Source organism: Apus apus, chromosome 2, assembly GCF_020740795.1.
Source record: "Apus apus isolate bApuApu2 chromosome 2, bApuApu2.pri.cur, whole genome shotgun sequence".
Taxonomy (NCBI): domain Eukaryota; kingdom Metazoa; phylum Chordata; class Aves; order Apodiformes; family Apodidae; genus Apus; species Apus apus.
The window spans coordinates 15892168-15909503 of NC_067283.1; the positions used below are offsets into that span (position 1 = coordinate 15892168).

At 42.0% G+C, this 17336-nt stretch overlaps 1 protein-coding gene across 25 annotated transcripts in view; it reads right to left on the reverse strand.

Annotated features, from left to right (window-relative positions):
• SVIL (supervillin) overlaps positions 1-17336 on the reverse strand; it is a 134108-nt gene that overhangs the window by 62012 nt on the left and 54760 nt on the right. For 23 of the 25 annotated variants that reach the window (XM_051609457.1, XM_051609469.1, XM_051609463.1 and 20 more), the window contains one exon: positions 2422-2488. Coding sequence is in view for 19 of the 25 variants with exons in the window: in XM_051609469.1 (XP_051465429.1) it covers positions 2422-2488 (67 nt within the window). In the remaining 6 variants the exon portion in view is untranslated. Of the gene's footprint in view, positions 1-2421; positions 2489-5419; positions 5525-17336 lie in introns of those variants that run through there. The other 2 variants (XM_051609459.1, XM_051609445.1) reach the window with 2 other exon arrangements.

The window sequence follows — 17336 nt, forward strand, 5'->3', positions numbered from 1 at the left end:
ATGCCCTCATTTTCCATTTCCCTCTGGACACACTGTCAACTTCTATTTACTCGTTTAATTTTAAATGATTAACTATTTTCATATACTGCCTATTTTATCCACTATTAAGGAGCTTCTCCTCTTCTGAGGCCTTTTTGCTCTCTCTCACAAAACTGCAGGTGGCATCACTTCTTTTGTGTTTCTAATGTACAAATTCTTGAAATGTTTTAAACTGATGTATCAATCATATTGCTTTCATTTGCACAGAGAATTCAGAGTACTGCGCTGAAGATGATACAGTCAAGCCAAACAATTGTGTCTGTATAGATAGAAACATAAAATTAATTCTAAAAATGAAAGTAGGCATATCTAGGCCATGTCACACTGTTTAGTAAGAACACTCCTTAGGAAACTAAATTGAGTGGGAATGTTGCAAAAGCAATTCCAAATAGTAAATAAATAGATAGATAAAAAATTACAGGATACTACTCATAAGCGGGTTAAAAAAAATCGACTCATAAGTAATTCCTCACCAAGACTTTCCTTTTCCCTCTAAGAGATCTATCCAGATGTCTTCCTGCTTGATTAGTTTCTCTGCTGAAGGATGAATTGCAGCATCAATTTAGTTGCTTAAGCAGAGTTAGGCAGTTCAAGTTGGACTGCCAGGTCTACTGTACCTTCAAACTCATCCACAACCCTGTTCTAGAAGTATCACAACTACATCTACTTACCTGTGCTTTTTTTCTTGATTTCTCAAGTCATGCTCTAAATTTAGGTACAGATTCTGAGCAACGGTGCCAGGAGTTTCTGCACTTAGCAGCTAGGCATTCATAATTAAAATAATTTCAGGCATATGTGGGTTTCTCTAAATGAAAGCAAACAATTTAGAAGTTTTCAAGAATTCTTTCTTCTTAAAGTCCCTGTTAAACTTGGGTACTGAAAGAGGAACTAATCTTCCTTTGCTTGCCTGAAATATAGCCTGTATTCATGAAGTGCAACCAACAACATGAGGTCTCAAGTTTGTTTTGCACAGGATTTGTTTGTGGTTTGACCTCAGGTTCCCAACAAACTCATTAAACTCTCCAATGTTTAGGAATTCATATGATTTCTATTAAAACACAGGCATCAATATTTCACAATCTCAGTATTTTTTTCTTTAGAAACAATGTATAATGTGGCATTAGTAGAGAATTTGGCAGCCTCAGTAGATATACTGCTCTTGCATCTTCCAAAGTAAGTGCAGGCTGCTTCTATACATCAGGGATTCCATGCTGAAAATTTAATCTGCAGCAGCAGCAGCATACAGTTTCTAAATAGCTGTCCCATTAACCTAGTTACACGCCCAAAAGCAAGCAGAAGTTTGATCCAAATTCCACTGGTAACACTGCCCTGACACCTAGATTAAAGCTATGAGATATACTAAGATTTTATGATTGAAACATATGTATGAAAATCCACTTGCATACCTGCCAGCTAGGTACTTGGCACTAATTTTTCTTCTTTCCCTAACTCCAGGAGGCTTTCCTTCCCTGGTCTCTTATGTAAAAGGTTCATTCTATAGCCATATTCTTCTCTACTACTCTCATTTTTATTTTCCTCTACCTGCCTTCCATAACAACAGTATGTCTTGCACACCTATTCCCTCCATCTCTCTACAGTATCTAAGAAACAACATGGCAGGGAATCAGGTGCACTCCAGAAGGTGCAAGAATCTTCTTGCAAACAGGAGCCTGGGTACCTAAGGCTGGTGGATTCCTGAGCAGCTAAGCCAAGAGAACAGATGGTTGAAATGGTAAGAATCAGTTCCTCCCCGACCTCCTCTCTGTGCCATTATGAGTGAGCCCGGCAAGCACAAAGGTGGACACCAAAAACCAGCTGGAATGAGGATGGGAAGAGAGAGGGAATGTGACCTGCCACCTTGTTAAACTGTGAACTGTATCCTCTTACTCAGCTTTATGGAACTGTGCCCTAACCCTGCAGGCACGAGGCAGCATGGTCCTGCAAGAAGCAGCAACGTCACCTCTCCATTCATCTCTGTGGTGTCCCCCTCCCATGTGCTGACGAAGCTCTCTGCATGGCTGTATAATTCAGCCACTTTAGCCACCTTCTTTTTCAGACAGATCAGTGTTTTAACTGGTTCACTAAATGTCTGTACTGTTTCCGTGCCTTGCAAGGAAAAATGGGCATTGCAGTGGCAGGAGGCTCAGTGCAGAGTGGGACTCTTCCCTTAGCAATGCCAGCTATAAATTTTCATTTTATTTAGGAGGCAATTACTGTTTTCAATACCTGTTCAAAGCATCTGCTTTACGCCAAAGCTTAGTCCTGCCAGAGAACCAATCATTGTTTTCCAGGACAAAGGAATAACTGTAGACTAAAGCAATGGCTGCAAGTTATAATCATGCAACCAGTCATCTTCATTGGGCAAGAAAAACTTTACCTTACCTTAGTGCTCTCTTCCTATGGAGCAATCGTGAAGGTTTAAATCTGACTGAGTTTTCTTTGTCAAAATCTGTGAAATGAAAAAAAAAACCAAACACACCATGGTGAAGATGCTTTAATAAACAGGGAACTCTTATGAAACTAGGTTATAGTCTCCAATCTTAGTTCTTTGCCACTGGAAAAGACCATACAAAGGCCTTCCCTCTCGTCAAAGGAGCATAAACTGACATGTCCGAGATGGTGATAAATCAAAGCCTTTAAAAAATGAGTACAGATGGTAAATATATTAAAAAAAAAACCAAACACAACAAAAAACCAAGACTTTATGGAACTTCCATGTTCTAATCCTAGTATTCATGGTGTAGCACTGCAGCCTGGGACTATAATTTAAATTCCTTGACTCAGTTTCTCAGCTTATAAAATGGGCAGCAGACATGTTTATGAAGCACTCTGCACACAAGAAATGCTTTAAGCAGCAAGAGACTTTTTGGCTGCAGCCTAGCAATACAATAAAAACTGCATATTCATTGCAGAAGTCAGAGATGCCCACCTAAGGATCTGTTGCAACAACAGTATTATACCACCTGGGACAGAAATATTTCTTAAGGTTGTCCACTGTTTGAAAGCTCCCTTTTTTACTGAATAGCCTTAGAGCATGCTTACTTTCAGAGAGGAACACCTTTATACTGAGCACAAAACTGTGTCAGATGCAGCCTTATGTTCAAAAGTATGCATTACAAAGCCACTAGTTTCCAAACCTTTGTGAACCATAACAAGCAATGGGCAATCTCACCTCTCTCCCCCTTGATTTAACTGTTTCATTTCTGCAGTCAAGAGCTTCACTGGAGGGTCTAAACTATGACCAGGGACAAGGAGGACCAGTGCTCCAAGCACCGGCTCCCTTTATTCAACACTGAGGATGCTATTAAGAGACCTTAGAGAACTGCTAGCTAGTACTGTGACTGCACCTGGACTGTGACTGCTGCTGTAAAACACATAAAGCTATTAATAATTTACTCCCAATGGGAGAATTACCTTCTGTCCCCACCAATGTTGTCAGCTACCCAAATATCCTAAATTAATAAACAACTGTTCACTGACACAGTGTTGACTTTATTTTTCAAAGACAGACCTGAATATTACCCACCCTGGACTGTAGAACAGTTCAAAAGCAGCATAATCCCTTTTACTTCACCTCAGAACTGAGATTTAACTGTTTCAAAGAAGAGCTGACTGGCAGAAATACTTTTTTTTTTTTGTTTAAACAAAATATTTTACAATCTAAGTAGCATGGTCCCTCTTTTTGCAAAAGGTTTTAATGAAAATTATAGCTGACAACATGGGTTCTAACTTAGAGAATGTTTCTTTTGTCTATGCCTTTCAAAACTTTTCACCTTCCTTCTCTCTTCCATGTCTTTCTGCCACCTCCCCAGATAAACACATTTTTTAAAAAATAAAGTCAAAGAAAAAATACAATTTTAACATTTTGATAAAGAGCCTTAGAATGTGCACAAAGGCATTTTAAGGCATCTGCTCCAAGTCACTGCAGATTTCAAGCAGCTTTGCTAATAGCATTCTTCAGCTTTAATAGGCAACTTTTTCCTGTTTTTGTTAACATTAGTTTTCTCTTTCCAAGTACATGGAAAATAAAGCACACAGAGTACACAGAAACATCTTGTTAGACCAAAACAGAGTATTAACATGAATAGTATATAAAACATTATATTTTACACTACAACATTAAAAAGAATGCTCCATGCCATAAGAATCCTCTAAAAAGCACACAGATTTACATTAATGTGAGCAGAGTATGTGGTAACTTAAAAAGCCCAGCTCAGTATCAGCTTAGCTAATCAGAACCAGGCACATCTTAAATGTATAGCTGTTCTAATGGGATATAACCCATCCCACAGTTTTTGGCACTGAAACAGCTGTCCACCATGAAAACCACAAGTAGACCACAGAGAAATTCTCCCTACCCTAGACAAAACTGGAGAGAGGATATTAGAAGGGAAGAAAGTAGCTTTTATTGCTTTGCTGTGAGAAGGGAGGAGAAGGGCTGCTAAGAGGGAACACACAAGACAGTCTGACTCTTGCTACCCATTAAACACATTCTGTAACATTCATACATAACAAATGTCTCAAAAATATCTTAAAATCTTGCTGTATTTCACAGGGGCAAGCTTCTCTATCTCCCTCCAAGCCAGAAAACCCAACCAGACAATTATATTCTGTTATACACTTCTGATATTTTATGCATTTCCTCCTATTCATATTAAACGCCATGTGGGGGGATAAAGTCCAATAAAACTTACTACACTGTGGAAGTGTTAAAATTACATACAAATATAGAAGAATAAATAAAACAACTCTGCTTCAAAAGAAAAATATGCCTACATAAGAAACATCCATTTAACAGTCTTAATTCAACAGTTAATTTAAAGAAAAAAACCCAGCCCTCACAGTAGCTGAGACACAGAAGGAATATCTTTGCAACAGCATTTTGTTCTTTCTTTCACTGAAGAATTCTAAACATAACCGCACCAAAACAATTTTCTGTTTAAAATTAAGAGTATATTTACTGAAATATAAATCAAACTTGCTCACAAGCTTAACTATTTGTTCAGTCTAGTCCCCCTCCCTCTTAGCTGCAAACTACCAGATAAAACTACAATCCATGGTTTAACACATAGGAAATTAAAAATGCTGACTATAAAAAAAAAGTAGATGCAACCTTGCAGGGTTACTTAGTATATTTAAAGGTCCTAAGTTGGTGGCAAGCTAAGCTAATTAAAAGATCCATCTAATCGGATCTTTCAAAAGTGTCCTTTAGGAAATAATGAAATAGCCTAGGTGACTAACTGCATACCCATGGCTAAAGTAGCTAATGTAGCTGCAGAGGATCCAGTCAAACAATATTTACACATACATACATATATACAAGAGAGATTAAACACACACAAATGAACTGCATTTTCTTGTATCTACTTGGAACACTTACCTTGCTCCTCAGAGTATTTAACATTTCCCAAATAGCTGGAGATCCAAGGATTTCTGAACATGGTTGCACAAACAAAGGATTCAGCAAAGACTACAATAGCAGCTAATTCTTAACCAGCCACAGCCCTAGGCCTGTCTTCGCAATATCGTGTAGAGATTTTTCATAGCACAGGACTGGAGCTGTCAGGCTATCGCATCCCAGGGAGTACAGTAAATGCATAGCAATAGGCTGCAAGCTGGAGCAGCTCAAGACAGTAATCAGATTACAAACAGAAATTAGGCACATGAATGCTAAAACAGATTGGGCAACGGTGATTGGGAGATTTATAATATTAATACTTCTACAATCAAGGCAAATCACACATTATATTCCTGCAAAATGAATGCAGAACCCTTAGATCCCCGTATTAAAAAAGACAAAAAGAAGAAAAAGCCTCCAAGAGGTATAACTCCTTCGTATCTCTAATCAGGATAAACTGCAATGTTTAAGAAAAACAGCATCCAGGCTGCCAAAAAAATGGACTCTGTTAATCATATCACTATGCTAAACATTCTGCCTGACTATCAGTTGGAACATTTAAAACAGACAAGATTTATGGATAACATATGAGCAAAATTAGTAGTGGGGGTGGGGATTTAAGAACAGACACCAAGTATTTTGAGACAGAACGTGTAAAATTGCACAAAAGTACTGTCTAGCTACCATATTTTTTTATTAAACAGATTTGATGGATTTTGGATTGAAGAGTTGGAACCATTTATAGTTCATTTTGGAAGTCTGGAAGTATTTGTTAAAATGGAGCAATAACCCTGGCTCAGTCTTCCATGCTGAACCACCTGATCATCTAACACACACACACAAAGAAGCATTAAATCATCACAGAACTGCTTTGAGTTGGAAGGGACCTTAAAGATCACCTGGTTCCAACCCCCCTGCATGGGCAGGGACACCTCCTGCTAGACCAGGTTGCTCAAAGGTCCATCCAACCTGCCCTTCAACACTTCCAGGGATGGGGCTTCCTGTTCCCATGTCTCACCACTCTCACAGTGAAGCACTTCCTCGTTCAGGTTCTGTTCTTACTACAAGACCTTGTAAAAAGCCCTTGCCTGGCTTTCCCATAGCCCCTTCAAGTACTGGAAGGCTACTGTAAGTCCTCCTGGAGCCTTCTCTTCACCAGGCTAAACAGCCCCAACTCTCTCAGCCTGTCTTCATAGGAGATGTGCTCCAGCCCTCAGATCAGCTCCATGACCTGAACTTTCTCCATCAGCTCCATGTCTTTCTTACGTTGGGGGCTTCAGAACTGGACACAATACTTCAAGTCGGGTCTCATGAGAGCAGAGTAAAGGGGGAGAATCACCTTCCTTGACCTGCTCTACGCTTCTTCTGATGTAGCCCAGGACATGGTTGGCTCTCTGGGCTGCAACCGCACATTGCCGGCTCACGTTGAGCTTCTTGTCCACCATCATTCCCAAGTCCTTCTCCTCCAGACTGTTTTTGATCCATTCTCCACCCATCCTGTATTAGTGCTTGGGGTTGCCCCAACCCAGGCGAAGGACCTTGCACTTGGCCCAGTTGAACTTCATGCAGTTGGTACAAGCCCTCCTCTCAAGCCTGTCAAGGTCCCTCTGGATGGCATCCCTTCCCTCCAGCATATCGACCTCATCACAAACTTGGGTGTTGTCAGCAAACTTGCTGAGGGTGCACTCAATGCCACTGTCCATGTTGCTGACAAGGATGTTTAACAGCACTACTCCAAGTACCAACCCTTAGGGAACATCACTCATTTCAGGTCTCCATCTGGACACTGAGCTATTGATCACCACTCTGAGTACGACCCTGCAGCCAGTTCCTTACCCAACGACTGCTCCATCCATCAAATCTGTACTATTCCAGTTTTGATATCAGAATGTCATGTAGGATAGTGTTGAAGGCTTTGCACAGGTCCCGGCCCATGACGTTGGTTCCTCTTCCTTTGTCCACCGATTCTGTGACCTCATTGCAGAACACCACTAATATGTGATGGAAACAGGTCCATGCACTTAAGTCCATCCAACTAAAGGCAGTAACTGCCTATTAGTTTCCCTCCAACAGACTTCCCTTTTCTCCTTTTTAAGTACCTGGAATTCTCCTGGTACATGGTAAGGAAACGGTTTTTCCTGAGTACAAATAAATGACACTCATTTGATAAATGTTGTGGCTGCAGTCTTCAGCAAGGTTGAAGGAGAAGTAAGAGTTACACAGCTGAGATAAAGCAACAGCTCAAGGCTGCCAAGAAAGACAGTCCTACCAGTTTCTGCAGGACCTCTGCTAGGTCCTGCTCCCCTAGTGACCCAGCCAGATGACTAAACTGGTAGTAAATATTCCCTTTTATTTTTGCTCATTATGCTTTTCAGGAGGTGCCAGAGTAAAGAAAAAGGCACAGGATCTTATGATCAAGAAAGGGATCAGCCCTTCTGGGTAACAATAGAGGTGAGCTCAGCTTGATTGTCATCCCTGTGCCTGGTGATGCCCCATATGAGAGAGAAGGAGGGGTGTGTTTACATTTGTGGAGGGAGGAGGCAGGCTCCCACATTCCTCTGAGGTACATCACCTCCAGTGTTTTGTCCTTAGCGTTATTCTAGTGAAGAAGGTGCAGAGGGTGAAGCAGACAATGCTGCAGAAAGGCAGGGAAATCCTGGAGTGTCCTTCAAAAATGTGCATCTTTTAAATAGGTTCTTGCTTGTGCTGTTTAAATTCTACTCACAGGACACTGAAAGAGGCCAGTTTCTCCAAAAGCTCTGGCTACCACCAAGGGAGGAATACTTGTGATAGGCTTTGGTACAAATAAGTCTCCCTTCCCTACTATTTATGGCTGGCAGATCAAGAGTACAGGGGCCTTCTCATGGGACCAAAGAGAATTATTATAGAGGAAAGTAAAACATCCAATAAAAGGAACATCTGCATCAAGGTCTCGAAAAAAACCCAGCCACAGCCTAGAGTCTGGCTTCAAGCTGTCTTCATGTTGGGTTGGAAGGTGATCACTGGTCATAGCACTGTAAGTTCACAGTAATGCCACTGCTGTTAACACTGAAACTGTGCTACTGTGGAGAATCTGTGACCCCAGAGTTAGTTCAGCTTCACTTCAAGATGAGGGGTATGTGCTAACACTGCTTCCAGTATTAAATTCTTAAAGTCATGAGATGCTGGAGCATTGGAATATTATACCAGTGCTATGCACTTCACATAGATCTCTTGAAAGAAACAACAGTATGGAATTGACAAGTTCCCTTCCCCCTTTCCATCAAGAAGAGATCTCCTATTGCAGGACAGGTCTCTGCTGTTCCTTAACTACCCTTGGCAGTGGAGAAGATACCTTGATATAAACAGTTAAGTCAGCAGGGTCAAGCAATGGTTAAAAGAAAGGAAGTCTTAGATTTAGCTTTTTGCTGCTTGTTTGAAAACAGTAGGTTTAAGAGCAAGCCTTTCCCAGAAGAAATCCATCTCCAAATACTTGATGAGGGAAAGAGGAAGATTATTTTGTCCTCCAAAGTAACATAGTCTCCAGGACCTGGAAGCATGCTCAGCCAAACTATGTTATCAAGGCTGTGTTACAAAGTGGTAGTTCTTGTCCTCCTCTGCCATCATTAATTACTGAGCATTAGCAGCCTCCAACAGACTCCAACATAAGCAAACAAAGGGAGAACAGTTCAGTTAGAAAGGGGGGGCAGCCCAGCTGGAAGTTAAGTTTGCAGTCAACTGGGCAAAGAGCTAGAAGTTAAGCATGCACGCATTTCAAATCTGAGATTGCTCATGAAAGACCAGCTGGCAGCTAAATGTTGTTCTGAAGCTTCCCACAGGAAGAGAAGGAAAGTATCTTCCTTTTGTCTGGCAAAACTAATCCCTGTAATCAAAGCTAGAGTTTAAATGGCTCACAAAGCTGCTTTTAACTTACAGGGCTGCCAACTCCAAAGTACTGAAGAGGTATCAATCAGGTCCCACCAAGATCAAGCCTTTTTTCCTTCTGAATTTTGATCACTTATGAATGTATATTTAGAAGCATTCCTCTGTGAAAAGCAGAACTAAATATTTTGTTGTGACTTGCAGATAAAATAAAAATCAAAGAAGCCTATGACAACTGTTTGAAGAAAGACATAAAAGAAAAAAAAAACCAAGAATGCAAAGGAAAGAAAACCCACAGTGACTGCAAAGAAACTTCCAGTAAATATATTAGTTAGGTAAACAGAAGTCTTGAGCAGCACAGAAAACTGAGATGATCTGTATAAACAAGATGATGAAATATGTTCATCACCATGTGATGAGAAGCTCATTAATTTTATTCCACTTCTGCTCTTCTGGACAAGGAGAGAACCCTTGGAACAGCATGTCAAAGTGAGCTGTACGAAGATCTGAGACGCTGTGGATGATTGCAGGAATGAAGGTCAGAACAGAGGGCTAAACCAGATCACTCTCATCTATCTCTCCTACCCTCCCAGATTCCAACCTACTCACCCACCCCAAGCCATCATGTCAGTTGCTCTGTCCCTTCAGGGCAAGTGCTATTCACATTTCCTAAATGGAGGCTTTTCATATCAACTTTTAAACTAGGGTGTTTCCTGACATGATATCACCCCTCCAGTGGAAAAGAAATGTAATCCCTTCACTTTGCTTTTTTGCCCCTACTCCGCAACAGTTTTTGAATAATGATCCTGGCAAGATTTCTGTTTGACTAGTGATTATGTTTTTGACAAGTCTTCAGATAAACTACAGCACCATGTTGTGTGCATTGTACTTTAAAACAGTTCATATGCAAAGAGATCAAAAAAGATGGTTAATAAGTGTTATAAAGGGGAGTAAGTTTTTTAGTAAAAGATGACAGATGTGTTGAAAGAATAGGGATGGTCTTTTTCTATGGATTGTTTTCTCATGTACTCTGGGAAAAGGGAGAACAAGAGGTATTTTTTCCACACACATTCTAAAAAAATCCCTTTCAGTCTCTGGATTACTATTTCCGATTTGAAGAAATCTCACTGAAGTAATTAATTTTAGTACCTTTCAATCTTGCAACACGTTTTCACACTTAGGAACATAAAGCTTATGTTCCTTGACATTCCTACATTCCCTATCACTGTTCACAAAACTGTATTGGCAACACTGCAGCATAATTAAAAGATCATCAAGGTTTTCCCCTATAGGAGCAAATCAGCCTAGACTAGCTCCTTAAAGGAAGCTCAGAGACCAGGCACCCCTCTCACATGCAGTAAATCAGATATACCTTTGAGGCACATTATCTGCATTGAGACATACCTATTTGTCTGTGGGCCTGAAACTAACAGAAGATGTCAGACACGCACAGGGCTAGGATTAGGCGTGGACTAAGTAAATGGCTGGAAACAAGGAATGGGGCAGGAACTCCTGTATGTACAATTTAAATTATTAAACAGGTCAAGGAAAGGTGGGTTTTTACTCAGCAAAACAACATCTGAAAGCATTTCACACCACGGCTCACTGTAAAGCAGCTGCAGTTCAGAACGTGAAGGCATAGGCTTAGACACAGCTCTGTGTACATCCTTCACTGAAGTTATGACACAAGCAGCAGCTTCTTCTCTACTACTGCAGTGAATGAGAGCTTGCTGCTGCAACAACCAAGGGTGTAAGCAGCTGTTGTGTTGGAGAGACTGCCTGCAGAAATCCCATCCCCAAATAAGTGACTGGGGTTTATAGAACTGGTTTTCCCCAGGTTCTGACATTTCTAGCCTCTTCAGTCTCTGGAAAACTTTCTTCTAGGCAACAAAACAAGCAGCACAAGTCTGTCTCCTTGCTTGGAGTGGCAAGTAGCCCTCTGCAGTTAAGCCATGCCAAAAGCACTGCCACATTACTGAGCTTTCTCCCAGCTGCTCTCAAAAATCTCTGCACGCGTGTAAAAGCCCAGTAAGGGAGTAGAGAGAGGCATGCATACCAACACTGAAGAATTTATAACAAAGTCCTTTAGCTCTGCTCAATAGTCATCTAAGGAAATCACCAGTTTTGTTTACTGCTGCAATGTAACACATTGCAGGCCACATCATAACCTTGCATACTTACCTTGAATATAACTCATTCTCAAGCCTTGGGCAGAGAACAAATCCATGACCCCAGCTCCCATCCTGTTTATAGAATGTTGCAATGCTTTTTCTTTATTTCTTTTACTAAATACTTATTTTTCTAAGAAAGCATGTGCTTCATTCAAGAGCTGATGGTCAAGGTAGGACAGCTCAACTTCAAGTACTGTCACTGAAAATAACATCACAATGAATAAGCATGTGTACCAGGCTTAATTTGCATCCAGCACAGCTAAGCAAAAATTCATGAGGAAAGAAAATCTGGTTAGTACAGTGATGCTGCAGTTCTGGAGCCTGTTCTCTAAAGAGCAATTTTAAATTTATAGCAGCGATGGCCTTTACACTTTGTTGTCCTCATAAACTCCCTATGGCCCTGCAAAAAAAATAAATGTGCCCAGTGCTTAGGGGGGTACCAATCACTAATAGCAAGTTAATCACAAATCAGATCAGAAAAGCTTTCCCTAAGCTGCCCGGGAAAGCTTTCATAGCACCTGCCTCTACTGCACTTGTTCAAATCTATGGGGATTTTACTAAGAGTAAAAAAAATTTTTTTTTTTGAAAGCTTTCTTCCATGTAAAACTGAATTTCTAGGAGGTGGATATGAAGCAACCTATTCAAGTCCTGGTTTGCACACAGGCAGCAGCTGCCAATATTCTCCTTCTGGGAGCAGGATCCTCCCTTTAGCCAGTAACAGTCAGTTTTCCAATAAAGGGCATAAAACTGCATGAGAAGAGAGAAGAAACAAGTCCTGAAGTCACAGTCACTAAAAAACCCATTCTTCTTAGTTCAGGTGTGTCTGAAAGCAGGCAGCACAAGGAATGAAAACACCTGCTCAAAGGCCACCGCAACACATTCCAGTTTATGGAAGGATACTGTGAAGTGGAGTCCTGAGGTTATAACCAAATACGTGAAAAATACGTCCGGAAAGAGAACTACAGTTATTACCATTTACCCCAAAAGATTTTATTTTTGTAAAGCCATATCTAGCATATTACTTGATATTTGCCAAGCAGAGTGGGGCTCGGCCAGCAGCGCTCGGGCAGCCGCAGCCCCAGGCCACGCGCTGTCGGTGCCGCAGTACTGGGCCGTATCTCCTGGGGTCTGGGCTGGATCTGTTCTGGGCTGCGCGCTCTCCGCAGCCATCCAGCATGTTCTGTCCCCAGACACAGCTGCTGCAGCTTGCCTAATAAGGCCACACGCGAGTTGACTGGCTGGCTTATAGGTCACCCGGTGTTTACCTTGTAAGCCGGCAACGCAGCAGCAGTTGGAGCCTACCTACCCCTTCGGCAGGCGAAGGGGGCTCGGCAGCGCTTCTCAAGGGCTGTGTCACGGCTCTGCCACGCCTGGGCTGGCAGAGCCACAGGAACTCAGCAGATCAGCACTGATCAGGAGCTCTCTCTGCTCCTATGAGAGAGGTTAACCTCAGCCAACAGCTCACAGCTGAGGGAGACAGACTTCAGTTTTACCACAAGCAGTGTGAAACTGCAGTGAGTTCAAGTACAGTTCTCAAAGCAGCACATTGTGGGACCACTAGACTGAAAAAATAATCAGGTTTCTCACCGCATGAATTGCTTGAAAGTAGGCCAGCAGCATGCGTATAAACAGCCACCTTCATAGCTCCAAGACAGCAGACAGGTACTTGTCAAACACCAGAACCAAGTGAATTAGATGAAAGCAAGGTACAGATACTAATTTGAATGCTACCATTCAATTATTTAACACTCTTGATCAGTTATGGTAAGATTTAAGGCAATTCAGACAGATGGCTTCAAAGGTAATGATTTACTCTCCCCAAAATAGCTATCTGGCAAAAAACCCTGCTTCTGCTGCTTGCTGCCTCTCCTGTGAGTCAGACTAATTTTCTGTTTATACCCCTCCTGAGGCAATTTCAAGATGCTAGATTTGGACACCATCCTATCGTCTTTCCCAGCACAGCATCTACAAGGGAATCCATGAGACTGCTCTGCGGTGAGAGCTGGCAGACAGAGGGAGCAGCCCAGGCCACCTCCTCCCGCAGCGCTGCTGGGACCCCCTACAAAGGGCTCTTCAGAGCAGATTTTTCCTTACAGCCCAGTACAGACAGTGCATTTCTGTCCTTCATTCCTCCCATGTCTAGCACTGGACAGTAAAATACCAAGACAGATCAGATGTTATTTGTACTCCGATATTTCTAAAATTGGCAACCAATCTTCTAAGGACTTTGCTGCCTTGAATGAAGCATCCCCAGCGAGTGAGCTGCCAGAGGGCTGGCAGAGACTGTCCCCAGTCAGCAGGGATGGGCATGGAGAGCACAGGCCTACAGGAGGGCACTGCAGAGCCAACAGAGGATGCTGCTCACTGCCCTGGAAACTTTTAGTTCTTGCAGTCTGTAAACTCAGTATCACAGCTCCTTACTGCCAGAAAAACACCACCACCCTGTAAGGCTCAAATACCTACCTAGTAGTATTAGATGTAATGATACATTTACCAAATAATTTTCACCACTAGAAAAAACTCTTAATTCACAGGGAGTAAATCTAAACCATGATTAGCACCCCACAGAAACCAAACTACCACAATTATGTTCTGTTGCCACAATGAACCCGGGCTTCACACTATAGTAAGTAAAAGTAATAGCATAGAGGGCCAATTCACTCTTTAAATACTGCATGCTAAAAAATGCAGCTGGGAATCACGCTGACAGTTTGTAAGTGTAGCCATTATCATTCTGGGTTGAAGCTGTGCCCAGATGTACACACAGATCTTGGCTCAGCACTGCTGATTTTCTGCTAAAAGTCTGTTTTCACCCTATAATATAAGCTCCACTAACACAAAAAAATGGGGCACACACATTCAGAAAAGGGCCAGTCAGACACAATTACACACAAGTAGTCCTAAAATAAACTAACTCACTTTGGGTCCAATTCACTTGGATCAGCAGCACAGTATGCTCTTATGACTATCTAATACCAATAATAAATGCAGAATAGCCCTTAACTATGGAAGTCAGTCACACTTCACAGATAATCAGGCTGGGATGACAGAAAACCTATCAGGCTTGCACTACTTACTAGAGGAAACAGACTCATCCATTTGTTTCTAGTTTCTTGGAACACACACTGACAAACTTCATGTACCAAGGGAACACTGTCTCTCCTCTTGATTAAAAAGGAGAATCTCAATAAATGCAGGAACATGCAGAAAAAACACCAAGATGATCTCACAGGTGACTTCTTATTTAACACCAGTTCATTTAGCATTGTGTAACTGCATGCCAGCAAATGCTTTCAAATGCTTTTCTGCTTTTTGCCTTTTTAAATGGAAGTTTTAATTTTAAATGGAAGGTAAAGTAACAGCTGACTTTTCTCCTTTCTAGCACTCTCATTTTCCATCTTTGCTCACAGACATTAAGAATTCCAAAATACAGGCTTCAGGAAGGAATTTTTGGGACAGTTAAGAAATACAGCAGTATCTCTTTCACTGTGCTGAAGATGGAAAAAAAAATGAAAAAAGAACTAACATTTTTAATCTGTATTCTGAATACCCTAAAAGCAAAAGGGCACATAGGTAGTACAAAGTCACCCTCATAAAGAAGCATAGCTTTTTCATTGCTCAGGACAAAGCACAGTTATTGTACTCAGTTATACCTAGCCAGTGCAGAGCTATAAAGTTCTCACTGAATTCCTCAATAACAGAGTAGAAAAGTAAATTCAACAAAATCTATACATATCATAGGTGCTGCTGAAAGAAGAGAGCAATGGCTCACATGAGACTTCCACTTTAAATCAAGGCTGAAGAATTTTCTTCTACACACATGCCAGTTCCTCTGGTGTCCTTAAGGGAGTCAACTGCCACCCCAGCCCTCAGTCACATGAGAGAAAACACATCTACCATGTAATCAACAATTACGTGCTGCAGGCACACACTGACTGAGAACACAGATGAGATTTCAGTGAGGTAACAGGGAGGTATTCTTCCCCTGGCGTACAGATGGTCAGTTCAAGCTTAAAAGCAAAACATCTTGACTTTGTTCACTGTTCAGTGAAACGTAGTGAGCAGAGAAAACAGCCTACAAATGAAAGAACAAGGACAGTTGCTTGGGGACCTGAGAGGTTTGTTATAGTCCAGTCTCCCCGAGCCACCGTGCGAACGTACAGAGGACAGCTCCCAAGGCTGGGGCAACCTTCAAGCCTGTGTGATGCCTGGGAAGCAGGGCTCTGCCGCATCACAGCTTTTACTGCCACACGGGAGGAGCTCAACTGTACTTGCCCCAGAGTTCACTCATCTTCCTGAGACTAGAACTGCCAGCTCTACTCCTTTTAGTCTCCTAGGTCTAATCCTTGACAATCCCTCTCTTCTGATTTTATTTCTGTTGCCTTCTGCATACCTTCACCTTCCTCTTGTACCCCATCCTATGGGTAATCTCATTGCATTTGTATTCTTTGGTGTGTTCCAGATCTACTTCCACTTCTCCCTTGGCTCTTCTCCAGCTCCACTTCAGCCTTTCCCATTAGAGACGCAGTCCCAATCCAGTGGCTCTCTTTACCCACTCCAGTCCAGCCCCTCCTCAAATTAGGCCACCTTTTTGAGCATGGTTTTGGTTTCCTTCTCCAATCTAACACACTTGATGTTTCCACTTCCCTCCACTACGTGAGATCTGCACACGAAAAACTAAGGATGTGCATATTCATAAGAGCTGAACCAACCTGGAACATGCAAAGCTTAACTTTAGCAGCACACTTTAGAGCAAGCTGACAACCAGGGTGATAGAGTAAGCATGCTGATTGGTCTCAGACACTTTTCTTTCGCAGGTAAGTTCTCTTCATCCGGCAACTTGTTTGTCCCATGAATAGCATCAAAGGAATGCTGTGCTGTTTGAAGAGAGACAATGAGTACGTGTAATGGAAAAAAGGAGACACCCCTTCAAAGAGAGAATTTATTCAAGGAGTTGGAAAGAATAAAGGACTCCCTGGATGTCTTGATGGTCATTGGTTATTTTAGTAATACACTAACGACCAGTTACAGAAATGGTGCTGGACTAGGTACTTGCAAAGCAGGCTGTAATACCCAGGTTTTTAAAATATACCTAGAGTAGTATTTGCCTAAAAGAGAGGAAAAAACACTGCTGTGGAATAGTGCATTATTGAAATCACAGACATGCACAGTACAATGCTTCTTAGCCATCAGGACACAGTGGGACACAGCCCTGTACCAGGTGATACTACAAAATCCTCAGTCACTAGGGGACTGTCACATGTGAATGCAGCCTACTGCTGAGCTAAATGTTCAGCTAGAACAGACGAGGCAGGAACATCTTCAGCGGCTGCAGGAGAGAGCTGAGGACATGCTGCACAACCCGGCAGGGAAACAGGGCAAGGCGCTGCGGCGAGACAAGGCTTCTCTTCATCACCTACACCACTCTCCTAACCAAGGACACCACAGTTCTCAGGAGCAACGAGGTGTCCCAAGCTTTGGGGAATTTTGAGGTGCACAGACCCTGAGAAGCTTCACTGTTAAAATGCCCCATCATCCTCACAAGCTCCACAGCCACATCTAAGGCTGCACCCACAGTTTGTCATCCAAGCAGTAAACAACAGTTGTATATGAGATTCAGCACTTTCTCAAAGCATGTATGGGACAAGTACACAAGAAATTCACTGAAATTGCCAGCACAGTGCCCTGCTCACAGAGTCTGCAGAAACGTATTCTTATGGCATCAAAACAGTCCTTCCTACAACAGGGAGCCTCTGGGAGCCATTTGAGAGCTTTATTTTGGCACATCAGCACTACTGGCACCTTTACCATTAAGTTCTATATCAACAGTCCACACAAAGGATTTTCAAGTCCACGTAAGATGCCTG